This window comes from Palaemon carinicauda, chromosome 19, assembly GCF_036898095.1.
Source record: "Palaemon carinicauda isolate YSFRI2023 chromosome 19, ASM3689809v2, whole genome shotgun sequence".
NCBI classification, from domain to species: Eukaryota; Metazoa; Arthropoda; class Malacostraca; order Decapoda; family Palaemonidae; genus Palaemon; species Palaemon carinicauda.
Genome location: NC_090743.1, coordinates 112,149,395 through 112,165,159, shown reverse-complemented (window position 1 = coordinate 112,165,159; position 15,765 = coordinate 112,149,395). Strand labels below are relative to the sequence as shown.

The following is a 15,765-nucleotide window of genomic DNA, read 5'->3' as shown; positions in this document are numbered from 1 at the left end:
GTATTCTACCATACACTTTTCCAACTACACTCAACAAACTAATACCTCTTGAATTACAACACTCATGCACATCTCCCTTACCCTTATATAGTGGTACAATACATGCACAGACCCAATCTACTGGTACCATTGACAACACAAAACACACATCAAACAATCTCACCAACCATTCAAGTACAGTCACACCCCCTTCCTTCAACATCTCAGCTTTCACACCATCCATACCCGATGCTTTTCCTACTCTCGTTTCATCTAGTGCTCTCCTCACTTCCTCTATTGTAATCTCTCTCTCATTCTCATCTCCCATCACTGGCACCTCAACACCTGGAACCGCAATTATATCTGCCTCCCTATCATCCTCAACATTCAGCAAACTTTCAAAATATTCCGCCCACCTTTTCCTTGCTTCCTCTCCTTTTAACAACCTTCCATTTCCATCTTTCACTGTCTCTTCAATTCTTGCGCCGGCCTTCCTTACTCTCTTCACTTCTTTCCAAAACTTCTTCTTATTCTCTTCATATGACTGACCCAGTCCCTGACCCCACCTCAGGTCAGCTGCCCTCTTTGCCTCACGTACCTTGCGCTTTACTTCCACCTTTTGCTCTCTATATTTTTCATACTTCTCTATACTATTACTCTGCAGCCATTCTTCAAAAGCCCTCTTTTTCTCTTCCACTTTTACCTTCACTCCTTCATTCCACCATTCACTGCCCTTCCTCATGCTGCCTCCAACAACCTTCTTGCCACATACATCACTTGCAATCCCAACAAAATTTTCTTTTGCTAACTTCCACTCCTCCTCTAAATTACCAGTTTCTCTTACTCTCACCTCGTCATATGCCATTTTCAACCTTTCCTGATATTTACTTTTTACCCCCGGTCTTATTAGCTCTTCAACCCTCACTAGCTCCCTTTTACATCCACCTACTCTATTCCCCCACTCTTTTGCTACAACTAATTTTCCTTCCACCAAAAAATGATCAGACATACCGTTAGCCATACCCCTAAACACGTGCACGTCTTTCAATCTTCCAAACATTCTCTTAGCTATCAACACATAATCCATTAATGCCCTTTCTACTACTCTTCCATTTGCCACTCTTACCCATGTATACTTATTTTTATCTTTCTTTTTAAAAAAGCTAGCACTTATTACCATCTCTTGTTCAACACACATATCTACCAGTCTCTCACCACTCTCATTTTCACCTGGTACGCCATATTTCCCAATGACACCTTCTACCTCTCCAGCACCCACTCTAGCATTTAAGTCACCCATAACAACTACATAATTCCTTCTACCCAGTCCTTCTACACACCTAGTTAATTCATTCCAGAACTCATTCCGCTCTTCTTCACTTTTCTCACTACCTGGCCCATACGCACTGACAAACGCCCAACATTCCCTACCCAACCTAACCCTTACCCACATTAACCTAGATGATAACTCCTTCCATTCCACTACTTTACCTGTCATCCATTCACTCAACAATAAAGCCACACCCTCTCTCGCTCTTCCCCTTTCAATCCCAGACACTCTACCAGACATTTCACCAAACATCACTTCACCCTTTCCTTTCATCTTTGTCTCACACAAGGCCAATACATCCATCCTTTTACTTCTAAACATACTTCCAATCTCACATCTTTTACTCTCTATCGTACTACATCCACGCACATTCAAACACCCCAAAACTAGAGTGCGGGGAGCAGTCACTCTCCCCCCAGCTCCATCTCTTTGTTGCTGTCTCACAGGATACTTTTACAGGAGAGGGGGTTCCCAGCCCCCTCGTCCCGTCCCTTTTAGTCGCCTCTTACGACACGCAGGGATAACGTTGGCGCTATTCTACTTTATAAAAAATTTAAAATGTCTGGCTATATTGTCTTATAAAATATAACTCTTAAAGGAATAATGTGCAAATTTGGGAGAACAATTATCAAACAAGCTTTTGAACATAATAAAGAACCAAGATCCCATTACTGTTAAGTAGTTAACATGCTGGCAAAACATCTTTTATAATGTTTCACAGATAACACACTACTGCTATAACCAAATAAAACAACCATAACTACTCCAAGTTCTGCAGGTAGTAACATTCTTAACAAAGTACCTTTCAATTTGATGAGACTATATTAGCTAAAGCAAAAGATTCATTAGAAGAAACATAGGTATAGAATTTTTGGCCACAATTCTAACAAATAAAATCTTTTAAGTTTTTTTATATAGTAATTATAAAAAAACACATATATTCCAATTAAAAATATACCAAGTACTGTACCTCAAAAATTACTACTATTGCCTCTATCATATAAAGATCGTCTTGATTTCACCACTTTTATAAATACTGTACTGTAGTATCTTTCATTCAGCTACAAAGATGCTCTAAAATGCATGCAACACCAAATTATGGCTTATGCTAGAAAATTTTTTATTGTTAACGTATGTTCTGCTATTTTGTAATGTTTCTCAAAAATTATACTTGTTCACATAAAAAACCGGAACCTTGGTAACTACAGTAGTCATAGAATACTGAGAAGAATTTCCATTTAGGTAACTACAGTAGTCATAGAATACTGAGAAGAATTTCCATTTAGGTAACTACAGTAGTCATAGAATACTGAGAAGAATTTCCATTTAGGTAACTACAGTAGTCATAGAATACTGAGAAGAATTTCCATTTAGGTAACTACAGTAGTCATAGAATACTGAGAAAAATTTACATTTAAATCCAAACTATTAAACTGAAAGATGAAAAAATTTTTGGAAATAATCTGCTTATCACAAGTACATTACTTTAAAGTGGCTTATTTGTGCATCCCATGAATCCCAGACGAGTCAATCCTCTTTTATAAGAATACATTTAGACAGCTCAAGTAGATCACTACTTGCAGCTATGGTCCCTCAAGTCTCAAGTAGTTAAATTATTCATTATTTGTGTGCCTGTTGACTTTCAACAATGAGCTGGGATTCTCAAACTTTTAGAACTATTAAGGATTTCTGTGCAACATTTCAATTTCATTTCTCACTTTCTTCTTTCCATTACTCTATTTTATCTTTCATAGAGCTGATGATAGCATTAATAATGCAAAAGAATTTTTTAATGTACTCATGCTTACTTTTAAGGGCAGCTCTAGCAATTCCCATCACTGGACCAAAGGTAATTTCAGAAGTTTCTGTATGAACAATACAGTGGTTTACTTTCTGCTTTTGTCACCAACTCTAACTTTTTTTTTCTCTTTTAATTTTTTGTAAATTTTCTAACAATTTTATTTGCTAACTCATGGGGTGTCAAGACTTCCATTTATGTAACTACTGTAATGCTGTCACCTTGTCTCTAAGGTACATGATTGTGCCAACAAGTAATGGGCTATTAGCTTCTATTTTCTGTTTATTTATTGACTTGGCAGTGCCAAATACATTTATTCTGTTAAGAGATACCAAATGGCTATCAATTTCTCTTTTATATGTATTTAATAATTTGCCAGTGACAGACAAATTAATTCTGTACAATATACAGTATAGCTATCAGCTTCTATTTTCTGTGTAGTTTCTGATTTGCCAGTGTCATGCAATCAAGTTTCTTTTTTATTTATCATGGTTACAGTAGTTTTCCTGGATCTTCACTTTTGTAGTTAATCTCTAACATACTTGGTTTTCTAATTAATGCTAGCAATTAGAACTTATTTCAAGGAAATTGTCTTTTGCTTTAATACTGTGCATAATATTCTTAGTTTAGTTTTGAAGGAGGAAGGAAGTAGTTCATTCATTATTCTATACTACAGTATATATATTCACTATTATAGAGCAGTTGGAATGTTTCAAATACTCTCTTTTCACTTTGCCTTTGTTGTTCATTGGGTTTCGATTACCTTTCACAAGATGGTTAGGCCCAGATAGCTCTCCCTGATTACTGAAGTCTTCTACAAGGACTTAATTTTTGTATTTAATATTTAAGGATGAGTGACATAAAGTCGGAACTAATGTATGTTGAACCAACATAAAGCCAGGGATTTTTGTATTTTGGCTCAAGGTTAAACAAGCAGTGTATTTCAACAACTCCTTCCCTTGGAAAGTCACTCTCAGTATTTCAAGATACTTCTCCCTTTTTGTTTCATATAGTCATCTCAGCATGACAAACGACCTCTCTTGTCCATTCAAGTTAATTTTAACTGTACAGCATAAGCAGCTCAGCCTATCTCCCACCCAAGTTACTAAACTATTTGAGCAAATTTTAAAGTAATAGATGTGATGAAGAAAAAATCGTCTACATACTAATCAAAAGCTCTTCTTAATATTTTAATTCTGTTGCAGATGGATCAGACTCCACATACGGTGATTCAGTTAAACATGAGAAACCTATGAAGCGGTAAGCACATGTGCTAACCTACCTGGGTTATCATTTAGTTCTGTAATCAGACCATTGAGTTTCATATACGATGCACAAATAAGCTATGTAAAAGCAATGGGTTTATATTTGAATGAATATATTTTGTTTTCTAAAAGCATTGTATCTTTGTTTCTCAACTTCTTCATAACAAAAGAAGTTTCATACCTACTTTTAAAAATTTCATGAATTATTTTTTCATAACCTTATCATTAGTTATTTTCTAGTTTTCTGAAAACACAAATTCAAATTATGTACATAACTTATTTTACCTACATAAAAATTTCAAACACTATTTTGTGCTATGTCATATCTATTCCTGCAAATTCCCCCCTGATTTGAGTATAATATTTCCCTTTTATGCTGTACTTACATAAGTAGACTAGGTAACATTCATTTTCCAGAGAGCCCTTACTGGTCTAAGGAGCTAACCATAATGACTATAAACCTGAACACACCAGCTTTTCCAAAAGCCTTATTTCTTAAACAAAACACAGGTACATAACACGCGAGATGCACTCAAAACCCCTATTACAGTACACCTTCACCAATAGTATTTCCTTCAGTACTTTAAGATTCATTGCCCCTTTTTACCCTGTCTATCAGACTTCTGTTGAATGATGATCTTATTCTTCTCTCTTGTGACTTTGGTCTGGGGTTGTGGATGCTTGGCTGCTTGCTCTGCAGCTTGCATTCGCGTTCGTTTTGGCAACAGTGGAGCACCTGGACGTGAAGGCAAGAGAGGACGACGGCGACCAGATGGATCTGCTTCCGGATGCACTGAACTAGTAGGCATGGGTTGATAAGATGGGCCTAGATGAAGATAAACATTTGGTTCATACAATTACAATAAAGAATCACTTTACAGTATTATCCCACGTTACGTTATCAATTGATTCCAAGAGACCCGACGTAAGTCAATTTTCGATGTAGGTCAGACTTTCACCTCATAAAGTGAGTTCTTTGTTCCTAAATTGTACCGACGTAAGGTCAGGTAATACAAAATGGTGTGGATTTTATTTTTGCATTCATTACTTGAGGATGAGGGACGTTACATAGAAACTGATGTAAGCTGAACCGACAAAGAGGGGTATTACTGTACTTATTATCTATTTTCTGAGTTATCCTTGTCTAAATTAACAGTTTACTTCTTGAGCTTAAAACTTCAATATTCATAGCTGGTTATCATAGTTATCACTCCTGAGATAGAGCAACATGACTATTGAAATAACTGACCAAACCTTCTTGCATATATTTGTAAATTACTAAGATTTCTCAATAGAAGGAAGTACAGTATATTGCTGAATATAATTACCATAGAGAACTGCCCTCTCAAATAGCAGCAAACTTAAATGGAATCATCTTCACGATGACCAATAAAATCAAAATTTCAATTACTGTAAATCAAGGCTAAACAACCTACCAGTATATGTGAGTCTCTTATTGTCAATAAACTGACTAGTCCTTTCAATAACAAAATACATTATTGATAATTGCATAAAAGTTTTCTTTAAAAATTGAAAACTACCCAAAATTTGTTTGGTTGTCTAACAATCTATCGGTACCACTTAGGTATCCATGAACTATGAGACAAAAAAACTCTATACGAAAACTTAAAATGTAAAATGCCTCTTATAATTTTTTCTACCCAAAATAGAGCATTTTATAAGCACTTTAAAAACTGATGATCTTTACACCCACACACAGTAAAAAGGCAATCTATATGAATCTACAAAATATGCTTCCAAAAAGTTCAATAATCTTATAAACCTTCAAAAAGTTTTTTTTTTACAATGCTTGCATCCACAAAAATATCTGAATTATTATACATTTCTAGTTTCATCAAAATAACTATAAATGAAGCAATGACCAAATTAATTTTCCCTTAATTAAAAATACACTATTCAAATATAAAATGAAAGGATGACAACATAAGCACAAAATTGCTAAAGTAAAACAAAAGCATGTAAAAAATAATAAACTAATTCAAATCAAATACTTGAAATTGCTGCTTAGGGATTTTTAAACTAACTTTAAAAAAGCATAGGTGAACTTGCTGTTTCATCATTTACAATTTCTAATCTAAAGTCAAAGAAGACCCTAACACAATTACTATATAAAAGTAAAAAATTAATACACATGACAAGTAGAGTATTCATGCACTCATTACTGAATCCTGAATTATACACTAAATAACGACAAAAAATAAGAAATTTTGAAATAAATTTTTATTTTTATAGCTATACCAACATGTACCCTTTAAATAGGGAATACATTTGAAGCACTGGCTGAGATGGCTGTTGAAATCATTAATGAGGTAGGTAATGACATGTGGTGAGCGAGGGCAAGGAGTCCCACTCACAGTCTATCGAAAGCTCTTCACTTAAAACCTCTCAGCTCAGGACTGGGACAGGAAGTTGAGGTGAGAATTTTAACTCAAAGGACAAAGGTTTGTATAGCTAGGAAAAATACAAATTACTTTTAAAATTTGTTATTTGTTCCTTTGCGTAAAAAACCACTTGTCCTTCAAGTAGGGAGACTGACTGATTGGTAGGTTGGAAAACCTAACTGATTGGTTAATTTTCTTCCCTGGTAATGTCAACCTACCTGATTCTGTATAGGAATGAAGGGGATAACTCCAGCAACCTTCTATCTGTCTTATCATTGGAATGAATAGTCTGATAAGGCCTGACCTGTCCAAGAGGATTGGTATGCGGTCAGAGGAGGGATCCTTTCCCATGAAGGGGATAGCAGTCCTGAATAATATACCTGGCGTATGATGATCAACGGGTTGGTATATATTTCTTCTATATTTTTATATTCTAAAGAATGGAACTAAAAAAAAGGAGCTTACCTTACTGCATCAAGTCAGATCCAGCGAGTAATGCTTTGACTAATTCATCCCCAAGAAAAGGGAAAAAAGACTGGAGAAGAAGAGCCAGTCATTCTACCTTCATTGCAAACATACATCTATATGCAACCAAAGACATGATGCTTACTGTCTGGCATGGGAGCTGGGTTTCCTACACAACTACTTGAACAGCCACCACAAGACCAAAAGCAAAGGTGTCCAGGAACTAGTGGGTACTCCTTTAGATTAAAGGCCATGAAGGTGGTCTGGTGAATACAAACCACAACCTTTAACACCTGGCACGCTGTAAAGTTCCTCTTGAAGGCAAGAGTGAGGCCTAACACCTGACTTAGCGAGTTACGGTCCTAGCTTGTATTTTGACCTTTTCAGCAGTCGAGGCAATTCACGAGAGATCGTCTCAAGAAGTCAGAAAGAAATTGAGTTCCTAGACACCACTTTCTTGGTTCTGCCAGTGTTAACGAAGAGCTACTGCACTCAGGTCCAAGATGTTAGGTCTTCTCCAGGACATGGAAAAGGGCTCAAACCTTACGTCGTGTCTCGGTGTGTTCCGAGTTTTGGCCATGCAGCCTAGCACTAAACTAAGAGATCTCCTTCCACCTCTCAGTGTGGAAGATTAAAGCAGAGACCGCGTAACTTGCCTAAACTTTTTGCTGATGCTAAAGCACAAGAGACAGTCTTGACTTGAGAGTTAGAACCCTGACTGACAGCCTTCTAAATGGCTTAAACAGGTATGAGTGATAGCCTCCAGAATGAGGGACACGTCCCCCTCTGGGCCTAACGTCCCGGAATGTGCAAGACTGTTTGAAGAGCCTCATGAGCATAGTCAACTCCTATGAGAAGTCTATCCCCTTCTGATGATCAAGGCTGAGAGGTAGCCTCGACAGAGGCGACTCAGAGGAGTTTCTCTCGGCAAAGGAAGAGGAGACAATCCACAATCTGCTCTAGAGATGATAAAACTAGAGAAGAAGCCCTTCTATGACATCAATTAAAGAGGATGGCCCACTTTCCCTGGGATAGTGAAAGCCATAGGGAGTTCTCTCGCAATCACGACTGGGTAGAATAGGTTACCATTCAGCATGAGGCCATCTGGAAACCCCCAGGGTCAACCTGAGTTCCAGTGTAATCACCACACGGTTGATGAGTAGGAGGATCAGGGTTGAATGAAGGAAAGGCATAATCATTCTCGTGATCCCATGGTTGTTGGAAGGCAACTTCGATCTAGACCGAGGAAGAAAACATGGGAAGCTTCCTGTTTAGCCACGTGACAAATACATTAATTCTCAGAAACCAGAAGCCCCTCCATTACACAAGAATGTAGGGGCCACTCTGACCTTACAACCTTCCCTGGCAACTGAGTGTATCTGATAGTCTGTTACTCTTGCCCAGAATATATTTGGCTGAATACTCAATGACATGAAATGCCATCACGATGAGCAGCTGCTTCATCAGCTCACAGAGTGGACGCAGGAACTTGTCATCTTGCTAAACGTAAGCCACTACAATGATATTGTCACACCAACACCACCGAATGTCTCAACATTCTTGAAATGTTTGCAGAGCTAAAAAGACTGCTACACTTCCATGACATGGATGAGTACATGCGTCTTCTGATTATACCCGAGATGACCAGGTTGTTCAGGATGCACCCCACCCGTATCTGGACGCATCTACGCACAGTCGCATATCTGGAGGCAGAGCTAAGTGGGACTCCCATGAGAGGGTTATTTTGTTTAGTCAACTGGTAAGAACATTTTTCAGCAAGGGATGAGACACCTGGAGGCTGACCAATGATTCCACATACACTACTGAACAGCTCTCTGGAAAAGGGGTCAGCTTGAGGAACAAGCTTCTCCAGCGAGTAAAGGGGGCCGATAAGACTCTGCCAGCACCGAGATGGTATCTCTGTCTTGGAGAAAAATGGACACTCTACCTCCTCAGGATTATTAAGGCAATTGTCTAACTGACAGACTAGCTGCTGCTGTATCTACTACCATGTCCAAGAACTTCAACCTCAGCTTGGGTACGAGATTTGACTATTCCTCAGTTATCACAATCTCAGATCTTGACAAAAGTGAAACGAACTCAATCCTGTAGCAACAAACCCAAAAAAGGAGACCAAAATCAACCACCCAATGAGAAACATCTACAGACGTATTTCTTGCAAGTGGACCCAAGCTACTACCAAGGTGAACATCTGAATGAACCCCTGAGGAGCAGTACTTAGTCTGGACCACAGAGTCTTGAACTGATACATCGTTCCAGAGAGGAAGAAGCAGAGGTACCTTTGAATCAACTGGTGCATGGGTACTTAAAGGTACACATCCTTCAGATCCACTGAAAGCATGAAGTCTTCCTCTGATGGAACTCAGCACAGACCAAACTACGACAACAACGGAGGAAGAATCCCTGGCACTGAACATGGAAGAGGAAAGGAGTACTCCTCTTCCCTCTGCTGAATGGGGGTGGGGGGACAGCCATGGCCCAAAGATCCCATTTGCCTCAATGCTTGCTCTTCCACTGCACATAAGGATAGCCTCAAGTATTGCCATTCTCTCAACTCTCTTCCAATGAATTATCACCAGGGAGGAGCAGGCGTCCAATGTCCATGTAGAAAGGGAGATGAGAGCACCGAATCTCTTCCATCAACCTGGGAATAAAAAGTGAATGGGTTCATACATTCCTGTCCTACCTGGCTACTGAGATAGATAGGGAACCCGAGTCCCGACCCCAGGGGGCGGTGGATGGGGATTGTGAAACAGCAGCATGGCTAGGGCCATTTGCATTGTCCTATGGAACCCTAAACACGTGGCCATCCACTAGTCCCTCCTGGCTACTTGGGTAGCAGGGGACCCAAGTAGCCATGGGGCCATGTATCAATCCAAGGGGGCTGAAACACAGGCTGTACATGTCTCGTTTGGCTACCGGGGTAGACGGGAACTTGAGTCATGGCCCCCATGGGGTGTAACTTGGGTTTATGCCCCTAACTTCCCAGCATCGAGTCCAAAACACAGGGCAGTGACACTGTCCCCTGTGGGGCTGGGAGCTACTTGGTTGCTGTCCTCTCCCACATAAAATATGTACTGTAGTGTCGAAAGAAGCCACTTCCTGACGACCACACCGGACTGGAGTTTATCGACCTCTTCCTCTTCTTCTTCTTTTCATAAGGGTCAGAAACAGAGTCAGAAGAAGAAGAGTCTGATGAAGAAGAGGAGTCGGTGGAGGAAGAAGAACGCTCATGTTTCTTCCTCTTTCCAACCCTCACTTCAGGCTCTGCAGGCAGACGTACTGCGGCCTGAGCAAACATCGACAAAGACTCTCACCTGGGGGAAGAAACCATAAGGGTTGCTCCAACAGGAACCACAAAACTGGGGAACACTGTCAAGTGGAAGGGGTATGCACATTTCCAAGAGCCCGCACACCCTCAAGTGGGGTCACAGGCATAGAAAGAACAGGTGTTACGGCCCATGGCCCCCAGCAGAAGGGTTGGTGTGATGGCATAAGAAAAAGGATCATACACAGGGGTCACAGGGTCAGGGGAGATGCAGAGGGAACACCCAGCACAGGGCAACAGGTTTTGATCCAAGGGTTGACCTAGGCCTAACTTCAGGTGACACCTATGGGTGACGGAGTCTAGCCTGGCATTAGTGCTATAGGGCGACCTTACAATTCTTGGGCTAAGGGGTGATACTGCAGACATCACTAGAGTTACTGATGCTCAGGTTACACTGACCAAGCCTTTCACCATTGTCATCACCACAGGAGACACAGGCACTGGGGACCCTAGAAGAGAGGGAGCCTTAGTTACCTGCTTCCAAACAAGTCATTGAGAACCTATCTGAAAGGCTTAAAAAAGCCTTATGCCTTCCTCGAGTAAAACTAGTCTTCAGAGGTACAGTAGGGTCCCGAATTATGCGAGAATTTGGTCGATTAATGACCTCGTGTAAATGGAAAATCGCGAATTTCGAAACACACAACTAACAGAAATAATTCCATTGTGGCCATGGCAACCAGCAATTTGCCTATTCAAATGTGTTTACTACCCATTTCCAATACTTTCTTTGTACTATACTGTATTTCTTTATAATATCAAATTGTTTTTGTAAATAAATAAAACATTTAATATACTTTAAAGTTCTAATAACTTGAAAAATGGTTAAAATTATAACCAGGATAGGTGTAAACACCATATATTTCCCGTTACAACACAACCCAAAATACAGACAAATTTTAATGTTTGTCATATCTATTGTATAATACAACTGGTGAATAGCAAAACCATCACTCTATAGACTAGCTTGTTGTATGATTGAAAATCCAGAATTATCAAAATAAAGGCGATTTTATATCATGCGTTTCCTAAACACGCTAAAAAGCAGAATAGAAAACGACAACCAATGTTTTTTTTACGTTTATCTCTGATCACAACGAAGAAACAGACGCATTTATACATCTGTGTTTTTGAATTGACAGCAATTTTACCAAGTATAGATTATATGTTGAATTTGTTATTACCAATGTTCTAATTATTTTTTATTAGAACTTTCAAATAAATGAAATGAATGCCATTTATGAAATGTTTTTCTTTATGATGCCGCCTGAAACGGAAACCTTCCATTTGTTTACGCTCCATCTTCGATCATAATAAACAAACGAATGCATTAAACACACATGATCTAAGTCATAACTAATGATATTACAAACATTTAGTAAACATTATGTTATTACAAATATTTTACTTACCGTATCCATATAAATTCCTAAATTCGTAGCAAAGCTGGAAATTTTTTTTTCCTTATGCGTTTAATCCACAATAGCAAACTGCCGCTAATGACAGAGTGATAACTTACGATAATTCTAAACTGTTACGAAAGATAATTGTCCTTTCCATATCCAAAATACTTTTCCTAACTTCAGTTATAAGTCAACTTGTACCCACCTCAATTATGGATCCATATGCAAAAAAGGTAAAGAAGAAAGTACTAGGCCTATTTTTAAAGTCACCGAACAATTAGGTTACCGCTATAACGTTCGATGAGAGAGAGAGAGAGAGAGAGAGAGAGAGAGAGAGAGAGAGAGGATGGTTTTAAAGTACTAAACAATAAATATGATAGGTTATAACACATTGGTGTTTATGTAATATTAACTGTATAGATGGTTTGAATAAGTTAAGAAATGGTGTAAACAATTCTTTGTTATTGTATTCGCGCGGAAGCTAGACATCAGCTGATGTGATCACAGCCAAAAGTAAAACAAAAATAAGTTAGCAATACTCGATTTTTAAAACACACCCGAAATTTTACAACATAAGTACATGTTTTATTATAGCGCAATTAACATTTAAAGAGTAAAAATTTTCTGGAATAGAATGGTGTTTCCTAAAAAATAGTGGTTTGCGGACGAAATCGGTTACCGTATTTTAAGCTATGATTGAAATGGATGTATACACGGTATAATTTTTTCGTTTTGTATTTAATTGACACTTCAAGAAAACCGATTTTGGTTTCTTCATCTATTTGTAAGTACTGTATTGTATAACGAGAGAGAGAGAGAGAGAGAGAGAGAGAGAGAGAGAGAGAGAGAGAGATATTATGACGCAGAAGGTTACAGACCTAGAACAGGGGAGGATGAAGGTGGGGGGAGTGAAAAGATAGGCTGGGTGGTCTCGCAGGGGAGACGGTAGGAGACGGGGGAAGGGGGGATTTGGTTGCCAGTGGCTAAAAATAGATTCTGAAAGACGGTAAAGGGAAAAACGAATCCCATCGAATAAACAGAATAAGGAAAGGGAATAAGATCCAGAGGAATAATAGATATAATGGAATGAAAATGACTAGATGGTGTTAGTTGTGATAAGAATAATTTAGATATTTGAAATAAGAGTGTCTGAGGAGGTATAGAAGGAATTCGTGATAAATATAGAGGAATATCAAAGGATACAGTTAGTTTGCATTAAAGGGTTTGTTATCGTTTATCGGCAGTGAATAGCCTAAACTTCGGTAACGAGTCGTCAATATTTTGTCATATTTTAAACAGTATACATTTGATTTGCAAACATTGGTTTTGTAGAGTAGACGGTAAAATAAAATCTAGAGAGAGAGACAGAGAGAGAGAGAGAGAGAGAGAGAGAGAGAGAGAGATTTCTGCCATCAAATCTCTCTCTCTCTCTCTCTCTCTCTCTCTCTCTCTCTCTCTCTAGATTTTATTTTACCGTCTACTCTACAAAACCAATGTTTGCAAACATTGGTTTTGTAGAGTAGACGGTAAAATAAAATCTAGAGAGAGAGAGAGAGAGAGAGAGAGAGAGAGAGAGAGAGATTTCTGCCATCAAATCTCTCTCTCTCTCTCTCTCTTTCTCTCTCTCTCTCTCTCTCTCTCTCTAGATTTTATTTTACCGTCTACTCTACAAAACCAATGTTTGCAAATCAAATGTATAGCCTACTGTTTAAAATATGACAAAATATTGACGACTCGTTACTGAAGTTTAGGCTATTCACTGCCGATAAACGAACCCAGTCTACTCGTGAAAACCTTGAACGCCCAGAGGGAAAAATAAGGCTTTTAAATATACTGTAATAAACAAAAATAATGCTTTAATATACCATCATTAACACTACCATTACAATTATCGTAAGGTTGGAGAAAGATAAAGATTGCCGAGAACGTAACCACATTTCTGTTTACATTTTGTCAGCTGGACTCGCACAGTTAACAGTTGATTTCATTGTTGATGTGGAATTTTATCCTTAAATAGGCTATTCATTATGAAATTATGTTAATGAAATGTAATGTTAAAATTGTTTTGTAACATTTATTATAAATCACCGTATTTAGGGCTACCAATATACTTAAAAAGACTATAGATTTGATACATTTTGTAGTGCTTGACTCGCGAACTTTGAACAGCCTCGTGGATACAGAAAATTTATTTTTGAAAAATAGCGATCGTGGAAAAGGGGAATCGTGTAATTCGAACACGTTTAATTCGGGACCCTACTGTATGCACAAACGGAGAAAAGCCTCCAATCTCCGATGGTGTGCTGCCAACATTGGGGGAACTCAACATGCCACCAGAACCTGAAAAGCCCACCAACGTAAATTTGAAGGCTCCTTGCTCCTGATACATACTCCCTGGGAACTGAGCTAGGGTCATAAGTGCAGGACAGGTAGTAGCAGGCATAAGGAAGAAGCAAAGCTCTCTACCTTCCCCTCAAAGCATACGCTTGTCACTGCATAGGAGGACACAATCTACATCAGTACACAAGGATGATTGCAAACAATCATGCACACAGCAAGAGGTGGCGAGAGAATGTGAATCCGCAGTCGGTCTAACAAACACTGAAAGTGAAGTCCACCCTTCTCTGGAGGTACAAACTCTTGCTTCACAACCATAGCAATCAACAGTCTGCATTCCCTTTCTGAAAGAAAAAGAAAATGAAAACTTTGATTAAAGGAGTAACAGTGTGCCCACACTCGTTGCGGGCGTTGAGCTTTCAACAATGTATGGGGGGTGGGGGGTTCCATGACCTCGCTCACCATCAATCATTAACCACCTACTTAATGATTTCAACAGCCGTTCCAGCTTGTGCTGAAAACATATTCCCTACTTAGAGAACAAAAGACTAGTATATGCGTAGGAACAAATAATGTTTTCATTGTAAGATACAGGATGTTATAAAAACAAAGCATATACTGTATAGCCAAAAAGAAAACAAAAACACTAAAAAATTTAAAACCAATGGCCTAATAAAAAAAATTTCATTATTTAAAGCAAAAATTTACCACTTTGCACTGTATAAAAATTCACAAGGTTTTTTTCATGATACTACAATAATTTAACAACAGCAGTCAGTATAAATTAAATGACAATAAGCTTAAAAGCCGAACACTAAACTATAACAAACGTTCCCATTAAAATACTGAGACAAAAATATTATTATGAAAATTGATCAACAGATATTTCAAAACAGAAGTCCTTCAGGTTCATCAAAAGCAAGCAGTCTTTTTATTTGATGATAGACAACAAGGCACTTGCTATCTCCATGCTGGACAGATTTTGAAAAATAAACTTGTTCAGATGTGTGAGATCGGTAACTACTTTCAGTCACTAGAAGGGGCTTTGTAGCCTAAATGTACAAAGGACCTCCATGGATACTCATTCAACTTTTCTAAAGTACACTCAGTAAATGGAGCTGATGCATGCTAAGGCTATCATGAAGTTATGAATTTGCTAAAATAAATTTCTGTAATGCATTCAATAATAAAGGAGTTCTGTATATTACACAGTTTTGAATCAATATCATACTAAATATGAAAATTATATTACTTTACATTGACTCTTAAAAGAAGCTTGATAAATAATGAATATGTAATACTGGAGATTGAGTTCAATACAGATTCTTTACCATAAATATCAAAAAGAAAATACAAGATATAAGCATGAAACTCGCAGAACATAAACCATTACAACACAGAACTATCTACTAGAAAACTAAAGAAAACTATGAAGGAGAG

General features: G+C 38.2%; 1 protein-coding gene across 2 annotated transcripts in view; it reads right to left on the bottom strand.

The window, feature by feature from the left end:
- cos (kinesin-like protein costa) overlaps window positions 1-15,765 on the bottom strand; it is a 233,146-nt gene that overhangs the window by 118,281 nt on the left and 99,100 nt on the right. The window contains exon 18 of one of the 2 annotated variants that reach the window (XM_068393771.1): window positions 1,855-5,198. The exons of the other annotated variant lie outside the window; for it this stretch is intronic. Coding sequence (XP_068249872.1) covers window positions 4,963-5,198 — 236 coding nt within the window. The 3' untranslated portion in view covers window positions 1,855-4,962. Of the gene's footprint in view, window positions 1-1,854; window positions 5,199-15,765 lie in introns of those variants that run through there. 2 annotated transcript variants of the gene reach the window in all.